General features: G+C 54.7%; 2 protein-coding genes across 5 annotated transcripts in view; one reads left to right on the top strand and one right to left on the bottom strand.

Annotated features, from left to right (window-relative positions):
* Nucleotides 1-9,322, top strand: part of ORAI2 (ORAI calcium release-activated calcium modulator 2) — a 17,970-nt gene extending 8,648 nt beyond the window's left edge. For 3 of the 4 annotated variants that reach the window (XM_006155662.3, XM_006155659.3, XM_014590603.2), the window contains exon 3: nt 5,148-9,322. In XM_006155662.3, the coding sequence (XP_006155724.1) occupies nt 5,148-5,687 (540 nt within the window). In that variant the 3' untranslated portion in view covers nt 5,688-9,322. Of the gene's footprint in view, nt 1-2,735; nt 2,820-5,147 lie in introns of all 4 variants that reach the window. The other variant, XM_006155661.3, reaches the window with a different exon arrangement.
* Nucleotides 9,323-11,591: 2,269 nt separating this feature from the next.
* The window catches only part of ALKBH4 (alkB homolog 4, lysine demethylase), a 9,534-nt gene continuing 8,768 nt past the window's right edge, over nt 11,592-12,357 (bottom strand). Inside the window, exon 4 of the mRNA XM_006155658.3 lies at nt 11,592-12,357. This exon is cut by the window's right edge and continues 4 nt beyond it. Within this exon, the coding sequence (XP_006155720.1) occupies nt 12,163-12,357 (195 nt within the window). The 3' untranslated portion in view covers nt 11,592-12,162.

Raw genomic sequence — 12,357 nt, 5'->3', positions numbered from 1 at the left:
TCTGAAAACCCTTCGCGCCCTCGGCTTTTTTTTTTTTTTTTTTTTTTTTTTTTGACCAAAGAGAGACAGAGGCAGAGAGAGAGAGGGAGGGAGGGAGGGAGGGAGGGAGGGAGAGAGGAAGTGGGAAAGCAAGCCACCAGGTCCGAGACTCAAACCGTGTCCGGCCATGTGGGAGTGTCCAGCACCTTAACAACCATGCACCTGCTGGTCCCGCAGCTGTCTTAGTCCCTGTCCGTACAAACATTTGGCTTTACAAATTTAGGGAAGCACCACAGTTTTTCAGCCAACAAAATGCTCACCCAAGTCAAAGCCTTCAAAATCACTGGGAACCAGCAGTTAGCGTAATGGCTATGTCACTGGACTCCCACGTAGTCAACCAAGGTTCACCTCCTGGACCTGGTCGCTTAAAACTCACGCCGGGCGCGTGTGCGTGCGTGCCCAAGATCCCGAGAGGAGAATGGAGGAGAAGGGATTGCAGCGTGACCATCCCCCCTGGGGGGTGATTTCTCGCTTTCTGTCTCTATGTCTCTCTGTCTGGTGAGCACACACGCCCTACCTCGAAAACCTCTCAAAAAAAATCACAAAGTAAAACTTGAAAACAAGCCCTGCTAGTAAAGCTGAGGACCAGGGACCGTGAATTCTGGGAAGAGAGTGTCTGAGACCTAATGGCAGCCCTCAGGGGTGTGCCGTGGTAGTGGGTGAGAGGCAAGGACTCCCAGATCATCGGGCTTCACTGGCAGGGACCCCAGGGTCTGCCTGTCCCCCACCGGTGATGGCAGTCACACTTCCTCATGTGATTCATTGCTCCCCTGAGTATCTCCTCAGCGAACACTTCCTCATGTGGTTTGGAGATGCATTTCAGAAGCCACACATTGCCCTTGTCCTCTCATCTAGAAGTTTCTTTTCAAGGAGGCTGCCACAGCCTGACATGCACTGGAGACTTAGCCGTAACAGAGGATACCCAGACGCTGGGAAGTGGCTGCCTTGTCCAACATGGAGCCAGGGCCCAGCACGGGGAGAGCGTGGAGAGCGCGGAGAGCGCAGCGTGCCCACCCCTTTAGAGCAGTGCGCCACCGCCACTGCCACCACCACGCCACCGTTCAGACTGTGGAACCGCTTGGGAAAGATCAGGGCCCAGAGGGCTGGTACCCCCCTTCACCCCCCTCGGCTGCAGCAGCTCTTGACGCTGAGTCTGGTAACCAGATTAACACAAGGCAGGTGGACAGGAGAAATCACACGGCTTTTCTTCACGCTCCATGTACCTAGGGGTGTGCACAGGGCGAGAAGTCCCAAGTGGTGGTGCGTTTATACCTCATAGACAAAGAACAAGAGCTGTGTGAAGTGACAGGGCAGGGGTCTCCAAACTAGGGTAGTGCATTCCAGGGAAGTCACCGGGAGATGGACGACGTGGGGAAGACAAGGGTTACTTCAGGGAGTTGACGCAGCCCCGGGTACCAGCCTTCCGGTGAGGGGAATCATGATGGCTTGCTGCGTATAGGAAGCAGCTGTCAGATGGCCTGCTTATTTATTTATTTATTATTTTGTCAGAGGGCATATGCCCTTGCCTAGGGGGTAGTGAGTGGGAGGAGTGAGAAAGTACTCTCTCCGCAAGGATTGGTCATGCTGCAGTCTCTTCCTCATCTCTCTCTCCTCTCTGAAAGGGTGTTTCTGAAGTCATGACCTCTGGGACTGGAACCAGAACCACGTAATCTGCCATGTGGGATCCAGCCACCTAACCACCATGGCATGGGCTGGCCCCAAGTGGCCTTTCTGCGGATATAGTTCCTCTGGTGATTGCCGCTTGAGATGATCAATATACTGGTTTGGCATACTTTGGGATTGTTCATCCCTAAGCCCCTGTGACAGTGCAGATCCTCAGAAACCACCCCTGAATCGGCTAGGCCCTGTGGACGAGTGAAGGGGAGGAGTCACCCTTTATTACTGTTCCCTCATTAGAATTGCAAAGCTGTTCTTTCGTCCAGCAACAAGTGCTTCTACCTAGCCTTCAGCTTGTTTCTTCGTGTTTATCCTTCCCCTAACATCGGAAACCCAGTGATCCAAGACCTGTTCATAAAAATCTCTGTATAAACACAGTAAAAAATGGCCTTTTGACCTTTCTCCTTGAGAGACTGAACAGGACCCACTTTTCTGTAGGCCCTGTCCCCAGCCTTTTATTCGTCTTTGTTTCCTGTCGTGGCGCCCTCTACAGTTTGCAGTATCCCTTCCTTGGGCCATATCCTTTGTGTAACAAAGGCCTACCCAGGGCCACAGGAGCCCTGAGAAAACACTCAGCAGCCTCTGTCCCGCGGTCACTGTTCACAGTGGCCCCAGCATGCTCCCTGCAGGGGTGCTGTTCAGCTCTGGTCCACCAGAACCGCCAGATCTTCTTTCACCTCCTGTCTCCGTCACCACTGGAGGGCCAGGGATGAGGTTCTCACTCTAAGAGCCAGTAATTGCTAAAGGAAGTAGTAAAATCACCTTTCTTGGAGATTTTAAAACGTTTTTTAAAGTTATTTTTTATTTTTCTAAAACTGAGAAAGAGGCAGCACACTCCCCCCCCCAAGGTCTCATGCTGCCATCTGTCCCCAGCTTTAGATCATGGGTGCCTGGTGTACTTGGGAGGTCCCTGGACACACACTCAGGACCTTCCCACATGGGTCAGCCTCACACACTGTATTGTTTTACCACTGCACCACTATCTGGCCCCAAAAGTAATTTTCTGTTTTTGTTTTTAGAGACATGGTCTCAGGTCTGCTGCCCAGATTGGCTTCAAAGTTGTGACCCTCTTGTTTCTGCCTCTCAAGTAACTGGGATCAAAGGTGCATGCTTGATTTTTTTTTTTTTAAGAGAGATTTTTGCTATGGGGTACATGTGCTCACCGGCAAGTAATCACCCCTCAGGGAGATGGCCAGGCTGTAATCGCTTCTCCTCCATTCGCCTCTGGGATTTGGGGCACATAAAATTAAATTAAAAAACAAAAAAAAACAAAAACCTAGGACCAGCAGTTAATGTAATGGCTATGTCGCTGGACTCCCATGTAACCAACCGCAGTTCAAGTCCCAGACCCCATGGCTTAAACTCACACCGAGCACGTGTGCGTGCGAGCCCAAAATCCCAAAGGAGAATGGAGGAGAAGGGATTGCGGCGTGGCCATCCCCCCTGGGGGGTGATTTCTCGCTTTCTGTTCTCTATGTTTCTCTGTCTCTCCAGTGAGTGCACCGGCCCTATGTTAAAAACCTTGAAAACAACAACAACAAAACTCAGCAACAGAGGTTTTTTTTGTTTGTTTTTTTGAGAGATTTGCGCTATAGGGCGCATGCTCTCGCCAGACAGACAGAGAGAAACATTAGAGACAGAAGGCGAGAAATCACCCCCCAGGGGGGATGGTCACGCTGCAATCCCCTCTCCTCCATTCTCCTCTCAGGATCTTGGACATGCACACACACGCGCCCGGCGTGAGTTTTAAGCCACCGGGTCTGGGACGCGAACTGCGATCAACTACGTGGGAGTCCAGTGACATAGCCATTACACTAACTGCTGGTTCCCCATTCATTTATTTCTTAATTTGACCAGAGAGAGACAGAGGGTGAGAGTGAGAGAGAAAGGAAGTGGGAAAGCAAGCCACCAGATTCAGGACTCGAACCCTGGTCGGCCATGTGGGAGTGTCCAGCGCCTTAACCACCACACCACCTGCTGGTCCTGGGAGATAGTTTTAAATTAAGTACTGCTAAAGGCTTATATTTAACCCCAGTGGCTTCAGAGACCCCACCCCTCAGCATTGTCAGGCTTCGTGTTCCTGTTGCAGGCAGCACCCACCATGGTATCGTCCAGGCTTGCCCACTGTCCAGGCCCAGCTCTGTTCTTATTGCTTCCCTCCTCCCTGAACTCAGTTCCCTCACCATCCCTGGACTTTAGAGATGCGGCTTGGTGTCAACTGAGACCTGCACCCTGCACATGCTGGCCAGATTTGCAGCTGAGTCTAGGGACCGTCAGGAGCCTTAGTTTTTACTTTTTATTTTTTTGAGAGATATTTTTGTTATAGGGTGTGTGTGTGTTCACTGGGGAGACAGAGACAGAGTGACAGAAAGCCCAAGGAGGATGGCTACCCTGCAATCCATTCTCCAGTCTCCTCTTGGGATCTTGGGCACATATGCACATGTGCCTGGCTTGAGTTTTAAGCGCCAGGCCAGGACTTGAACCGTGATTGACTATGTGGGAGTCCAGCGACATAACTGTTAGGCCATCTGCTGGTCCCAAGTTTTTACCTTTTTTTTAAGAGAGCAATTTTTGCTATAAGGCATGTGCACTTGCCTAGGAGACAGAGAAAAGGTGAGAAATCACCCCCCAGGAGGTGACCACACCGCAGTCCCCCTTTTTCCTTCTTGCCTCAGGATTTTGGGCATGCATACACGTGTGCCTGGTGTGAGTTTCCAGCCTCTGGGTCTGAGACTTGAACTGCAGTCAAGTGGGCACTGTCGGCCACGTGGGAGTCATGTGACATAACCATTGCACTGTGTGCTGGCCTCCAGTTTTTGCCTTTTTAAAGGTCAGGAGTTTTGTTTGTTTTAAAGAATTATTTAATTTTATTTATTGTCATTTTTATAAAATTGTTTTTGAAATTGGCCAGAGAGAAACAGAGAGTGAAGGAAAGTGAGAAAGCAAGCTGCCAGGTCTGGGACTGGAACCCTGGTCAGCCATGTGGGAGTCCAGCCACTTTAAACACCATGCCACCTGCCGGCTGCAGAAGTAAATTTTTAGTTCAAAAAAAAAAGCTTTGTTTTGTAACAGCAACACAAAATCAATGGCAAAGCCATGTGCTACCCTACCCGCTCCCAGGGTAGCATGGCCTCTGCCCTGGGGAGTTTGGTACCACAGATGCTCCCTAGCTCCTGTGTCTGGGAAGGTACCCAGTGGGACACCCCCCACCCCCATGTGCCTTTACTCTCTTATGTACCTTTTAGGTTTTTCCTTAGTGAGATCTTCTTTAGCTAGTCAGAAAAAAAAAAGTGTGAAATAACTTAACCAGAGAGAAGGGTTCCCTCTGGTATTCGAGGGCCCAGAACTTGGTGAATCTCAGCAGCAGGCTAGTCCACGGGTGCCCATGGCCTGCCCTGCCTGCCCCAGCCCAGCCCTGCTCTGTCCCGCAGGTGGCCATGGTGGAGGTGCAGCTGGAGACGCAGTACCAGTACCCACGGCCGCTGCTCATCGCCTTCAGCGCCTGCACCACGGTGCTGGTAGCCGTGCACCTGTTTGCTCTGCTCATCAGCACGTGCATCCTGCCCAACGTGGAAGCCGTGAGCAACATCCACAACCTCAACTCCATCAGCGAGTCGCCACACGAGCGCATGCACCCCTATATCGAGCTGGCCTGGGGCTTCTCCACCGTGCTAGGCATCCTGCTCTTCCTGGCCGAGGTGGTGCTGCTCTGCTGGATCAAGTTCCTGCCTGTGGATGCCAGGCGCCAGCCCGGGCCCCCACCCGGCCCCGGTGGACACACGGGCTGGCAGGCCGCCCTGGTGTCCACCATCATCATGGTGCCTGTGGGCCTCATCTTCGTGGTCTTCACCATCCACTTCTACCGCTCGCTGGTGCGCCACAAAACTGAGCGCCACAACCGTGAGATCGAGGAGCTGCATAAGCTCAAAGTGCAGCTGGATGGGCACGAGCGCAGCCTGCAGGTGGTGTGAGGGTTGGGGCGCCACTCCCCTGGGTCGGCGAGGGGCCTGTGGTGGGAAGAGGGCGGGGGCTCGCTCACCAGGCTGCTTAGACACTGCCAGACGGTTGAAGACCAAAGTTTTACTCCTGTCTTAATGCTGTAACAACCTCGGTAACTTTCCCTTGGAAAATGAACTTTTGAGCTAAACCAGAGACTCTGCTGCTATGAGCTCTGGGGTGAAGAAAGTCTGGATCTTTGGCCCTGGGGACTTCGTGGGTCTAGAGTAAGCTTGAAGGGGTTCCTGGGGCATCTGCCCATCTGCCCTGCCCCAGGAAAGGCTTGGATCGGGATCCCAGAGGCCTGGAAGGCAGGGTGGTGAGGGCAGGGAGAGTCTGGGTAGGGCCGTGAGTTCAGAGATGGGATTGCCCCGGAGACTCAAGGTGGGCTTCAGGGCTGTTGGCTGGTATGTCTGGCGGTGATTAGACAGGGACGCTGGCCACTGACGGTGCAGGATTACAGCTTGGCTTGGTGCTTCCCTCTATCCTGAAGGGAGTTGGGCCGCCTGGCTTAGAGGGGGAGGCAGGAGCGTGGGGCACATCAGCTCCACAGGTGTGGCAGGTGCTGCAGCCAGGTGTCAGCTCTCAAGTCCTGGGGGTGTTTCCAAAGTCAGGAGGCCTGGCCAAGTCGAGGAGGCATGTCGCAGGCATCATGCAAAATGCCCACTAGAGGCCGAGTTCATTGAGGGTACCAGAGTGAATTCTCTTTCCCAGGCAGGCAGTTGATAGCCCTGGCCACATTGACTCAACCATACTGGGGGAAGGTTCACAGTCCCAGGGTCTCCACCTCCTGGCCACAGAATGGCCAGGAGCCTGAGTCAGCCACCCTCTGAGCCGCGTCAGCTGCAGGTCAGGGGCATTCTCCCAGGCGCTCTGCTGCCCAGCTCCGTGCTACACGTGGCTCAGTGAAGGGAGAGCATGGGGGCTTCCTGTGTAGATAAGGCCCAAGAACTGGTCTGTGGACAGGGGGGTCAGGGAAAAGCCCTGGCCAAATGCAGGCCCTCCTCTTTGTGACACCAAGCAACTGCAGGGAAGGTGAGACACCCCCTGCCCCAGTGCGTCCTTGCTGGGCCCTCCAGGCCTCTCGCTGGGCAAGGTCCCAGCTCACGTTTACACAGTTGTGCAGTTTGGCATTTTCTCTGAGGGCATCTGGTAGACCTGAGCCCATGTTTTGGGGCTGTACACATATGTGCTACAGCAACAGTTTATGTGGGAGCATGCCATACCCCGAGCTTTTAGAAACCCTGTGTACCCCATTTGCAAGCAGCAGCCTGGAGAGGGGTTCCTTGCTTTCATCTTCCTAGTCTGGACTTCCTGTCCTGATTACACTCTTGTAACAGCTTGCTATCTTGGTGGGGTCTGAGCCGTCCATACCCTGGCATCTTGGAAGACCCTATTGGGGTTTCTGGGAGTGCGATGTGCTATGGGGCATGTAAACCTTAACGCACAACTCTGAAATGCTGTGAACCCCCACCGTAAATCATAACTTCTATGCGGAGCCTGGACATCATGTTCCACGGGGTGTAGAACCCTGTCTTCTGTCCTTTCCTTCCTTTGCAGATGTCTCTGTCTGCCCTCTAGCGCATGTCTGTACATCTCTGGAGCCTTGTTGAAAAGTCTCGTCTGGTCTAATATGTGCTTGCTTTGCTGAAGAATGTCAGTGTCACTGCAAGACAGCTACTTGTCCTGGCAGGGGCGAGACAGGCTGGCCCTTATGGATGAGCATCTCCCCATGCCTGGGAGGGAGCCAGCAGGCCTTTTGAGAAGGGCCCTGTTGGACATAGCCCTGCTGCCCACACTCCTGGGCCACCTGGTGCCCCAGCCCTGGAGCACCAAGCTTCCCGCTGTGGAAAGCCCACCCCAGGACTAGTGTTACATCTGGTCCAGACAGCCTGTAGCCTGGCCTGGCTGCAGCAGAGTCAGACATTAGGCGTCCACCAACGGTGCCATGGATAGGGAAGATGTCACACCCCTTGCCCCAACTCCGATGAGAGCAGTCTTGTGTTTTCTTGTTCTTTTTATCCAGAGTGCTGTCCCCCGCCCCAGCCTTTCTAGTTCTGAGGCATAAGGCAGACAGACTTTGGGAACAGAGGTGACCACAGGTGTGGGGAATGGTGGCCAAGAGGGGAGATCTTGGGGTCACCCTAGAGCTTGTTGGGGAGATGGAGGACAAGCTGCCATCTGGGGCCGTAGTACAACTCGGAAGCGCAGGATTGGGGATGGAAAATTTGCAGGCTAGACATCTGGTCTCTGGAGGTTAACCTGATTTTGAAGAATTCTAAGAACAGTGGCCAGTGCTGTGGGAAGGTGCCACGGCCACCCTGATTCCGTCAGAGCGGAATCTTCCCAGTGCTTGGTGCTCAGAACAGATGCTGGGCTTTCCCCAAGTAGAATGCAATTTCCGTTTAGTACCAGAGCGTATTTCGAGATGTGTGTGTTTCTGTTTTAGAAACTGTGAGGGCAGAATGCGTTCCAGCATCTTCTAGGAAGGTCTGTTGAGGATAAGCCATATGAGCCTGCATGGGCCCAGGTCCACCTGCAGCCGTGCCTGCCTTGCGCTGATTATTTATGCATGACATTATGTAGATTGTGTATGGCGTACTAGCCTGCCTATGGATTTTTAAAACAGTTACCCTGGATTGAACTGAATAAAACAGTCAAGCAATTCAAAGCTTTCTGCTCTCAGGAGGACACTGTGGGCAGGACCCTGCTCCTGCCCTGGGGTCTGCTTATATGGCTGACTTGACCCTCCTCCTGGCCTGTGAGCCCTTTTGGAGCTTCACCTGTTTCTTTCTCAGGTCCTAACAGGCTACCTCAGTGAGGGGGAGAGGCAGGTGCACTGACCCAGACCTGCTGTGAGGCTCCTGCCAGTCACGACCCCCAGACAGTAGCACTCCTTGGCAGTGCGTCTCTGCCTTCCCATCCTGAGCAAGGCTCATTTTCCAGTTAGAGAAAGGAGAAGCCCTTGTGGGTGGCTGAGTGCCAGTAGGGCCATTGGTAAGGGGTCATCTTGATGGTCCCTCCAGGAGCCACCAAAGCTCCAGCCCCTAGGACATTCTCCAGCCTGTCTAAGGCGCTGGGACCACTGCCCAGGTGTCTAGCCAGAACATGTAGATCCTACCCCTGGCCTGGTGGCATGGTGGCACTGATGAGGAAGCACCCAGACAGTCACCCACTGGGGTGGAGGCCCATGTCTAGGAGAGAATTCTGTCTTTTATCAGGTTTTGCTTCCTGGCATTTCAACCTAGAGACTCAGGGGTGCAGAGTGGCTGGTGCCACTGTGGACAGAGTCTGGGGCAGTCCAGTGTTCTGCTGACCCAGAGGGGTCAGACTGCCAACTGAAGCCCAGTGGAGTGGCCCAAGGCCCGGGCTCAGGACAGGCCCTGGGCCAGCAAGCCCAATTTTCCAGCCTTGAGTAAGATAGCACTTAAAGTGAAGGCTGCTGTTTTGTTAGAGACAACAGAAAAAGAAAGTGGCAGCCTTCCTCACCACCTCAAGGGCAGGGCGTGACAAGCTGCTGTCAGCCCCATAGCAGGACCCTTGTGACACCCAGCAGACCATTGAGAAGGCTCTGTCTTGACTCAGATGCGCCTGGAAGGCTGAGGGTGAGTCCACAGCGGGTGCACTGACCCAGACCTGCTGTGAGGCTCCTGCCAGTCACGACCCCCAGACAGTAGCACTCCTTGGCAGTGCGTCTCTGCCTTCCCATCCTGAGCAAGGCTCATTTTCCAGTTAGAGAAAGGAGAAGCCCTTGTGGGTGGCTGAGTGCCAGTAGGGCCATTGGTAAGGGGTCATCTTGATGGTCCCTCCAGGAGCCACCAAAGCTCCAGCCCCTAGGACATTCTCCAGCCTGTCTAAGGCGCTGGGACCACTGCCCAGGTGTCTAGCCAGAACATGTAGATCCTACCCCTGGCCTGGTGGCATGGTGGCACTGATGAGGAAGCACCCAGACAGTCACCCACTGGGGTGGAGGCCCATGTCTAGGAGAGAATTCTGTCTTTTATCAGGTTTTGCTTCCTGGCATTTCAACCTAGAGACTCAGGGGTGCAGAGTGGCTGGTGCCACTGTGGACAGAGTCTGGGGCAGTCCAGTGTTCTGCTGACCCAGAGGGGTCAGACTGCCAACTGAAGCCCAGTGGAGTGGCCCAAGGCCCGGGCTCAGGACAGGCCCTGGGCCAGCAAGCCCAATTTTCCAGCCTTGAGTAAGATAGCACTTAAAGTGAAGGCTGCTGTTTTGTTAGAGACAACAGAAAAAGAAAGTGGCAGCCTTCCTCACCACCTCAAGGGCAGGGCGTGACAAGCTGCTGTCAGCCCCATAGCAGGACCCTTGTGACACCCAGCAGACCATTGAGAAGGCTCTGTCTTGACTCAGATGCGCCTGGAAGGCTGAGGGTGAGTCCACAGCGTCCTGGGCGGGGCTCTGCATGGCAAGGCCAGGGCATGACTGAGCCCAAAGACTCCTTGCCAGGCCCGTTTAGAACCCGCCACACTCTTCCCAGCCTGTGTGCTGCCTGCCCGCAGTTTGCTGGATTACTGTGGGACACGGCGAAGGCAGGTTCAACGCATGTGTAAGCAGGAATAACCCGAGGACACTCCTGGACTGAGCTCAGCCTCCCGCCCGCTCCTGAGTTAGGACGAGCCTGGGCCCCACCACCCTGAGCAAGCGAGCAGCACCAGGTGTCTTAAACGCCTTCCCAGAGCTGAGGCTGTGGAACATCAGCCGCACTGCCCCCTGACTTCCAGGAAGCTGCCGTCTTCCAGGGAGCGCACTTCCATGGCACCTGCCTGCTCCTCGTGGGGCTGCAGGCATCGGCACACGCCAGTGTGCAGGACACTGGTGCTGAAGGAGGGCATGACCAGCCACCCAAGACATGGGGTAGGAGGACATCATGACCTCACGGATGTGGCTGCCGGGGGCCAGCCCTTCAGAAGCAGGGCAGTGTGCCCAGAGCGGGGCATAGAGGAAGCACCCTGTGGGCACTCCAGCCCCGCCTCTCCTCGAAGGAGGCATGGCTATGGGAGCCTGATGGTTTTCATTGTCACCGAGCTTCAAGGTCAACTCAACTCTGAGGTCACCACCCTGACCGTCACACTCTGAGACCACTGGAAAGGCCAGATGTCAAATGTGGGCAAGCCCCGAGTGATGCTGGGGAGAGGGGTTTCTTTTCTGCCCCAGCCTTAGCATGCCTCTCCCTGAGAGTCTGGGGAGATAGTGTTTCCAGTTTAATCTTTGGTTGGCAGAGCACTTCACAGGCTCCACCCAGGGGCCAGGCTTCTCTCAGGCCTCGCTTGTCAGGGCAGAGGGTCGGCAGAGGCCCCTAGAGCAGGCCAGCCTGTGTGCTGCTTGGCACTAGGCGTGCTTGGCAGCAGTACCAGGCTGCTAGCAGCTGTCCTACCAGCAGTTACAAGTGACCATAAGAAGCAGTGCTGGGCCAACAGATGAAGTGGAGGTTAAGGCACTGGATCCCACATGGCCGACTTCATGGTTCAAATCCTGGAGCCAGTGGCTTAAAATCACACCAGGCATGTGTGCCCAATCTCCTGAGAGAATGGAGAGGGGGCTGATTTCTCACTTTCTGTCTGGTGAGCACACATGCCCTATAGCAAACCAGGAGAAAAAAAAAAAAAAAAAGGCTAGTGCTCACAGGCTCCTTTCCCAGCTGGGACGAGGTCTGTGCCCCAAGCTGGGCTCCCCACAATGGTGAGGAGCCAAGTGTACTTTGTCTCGTCAGCTGTGGGTCCAGGCACTGCCACCCTCGACATCCATGGCCTGCTCTTGACCTGGCCACAGTTATAGGGGCAGCCCCCCATCCAGGTGAGCCCCCACACAGCACTAGTGCCACAAAGTGAATGATGTCGCAGTGTCTGGGAGGTGAAAGCCATTTCTTTTCCTACTTTTTAATCACATGATGGGGGTGGAGAGGGTCCAGGCTCTCAGATTTCCCAGCCCTCAGCACAAGCCCCTCCCTGAGGGCGTCCAGCATGACTCAGGTTGAGCTTGTCTCAGAAGCTATCACCCTCTCTGAGGTTTGAACTTCAAATCGTCCACCAACTGTTCTCCAGCTCAGCTCACTCCCCGCTGGAGGGACTGGATGGTCGGGTGCCGGGAACCCTCATTGAGAGGGATGGTAAAGGGAGGCAATTGTTTCAAATGGCGCCAACATTTTGTAGGCTCACATTATCCCCTCTCCCCAGATGGAAAAATCAAAGAACCAAAACAGTGGCCACAGTGCAGGTGGAAGGGACTGACCTGAGGCTCATTCCCATCAAAACCAGCTCCAGGCAGGGCTCACACTGCCCGTGGCATCTGGGTCAGGTGTCTTCTCTTAGATCCTGATGAGCTGGGAAAAAAGACCCTTGTGCTGGGCTGCCCACTTCAGTCCTGGCAGACAGCTCTGAAGCAGGGCCTCCAGCCAGGCAGGCCCAGGGCCAGCCATCCCCGGGAGGCAGCTCACACAGGCCGTCCCTGAAAGGAGAGTGCGATCTGCAGGAGTTTGTGCCCCAGCTCCTGCTGGCTACCTCCGGGACAGAACTCGGCCGACAGCTCCCGGAAGGTGACGCAGACGCGACGGGCCTCAATGTCCCTGCGGTGGATGGCGTGCTTCCACTGGTGCCGGGCAGCCCCCGGGAGCAGGAGCAGGGAGCG

The sequence above is a fragment of the Tupaia chinensis genome, unplaced genomic scaffold, assembly GCF_000334495.1.
Source record: "Tupaia chinensis unplaced genomic scaffold, TupChi_1.0 Scaffold000465_1, whole genome shotgun sequence".
NCBI lineage: Eukaryota > Metazoa > Chordata > Mammalia > Scandentia > Tupaiidae > Tupaia > Tupaia belangeri.
Note: the sequence above shows the minus strand (reverse complement) of the source record. Positions and strands in the feature narration are given on the sequence as shown.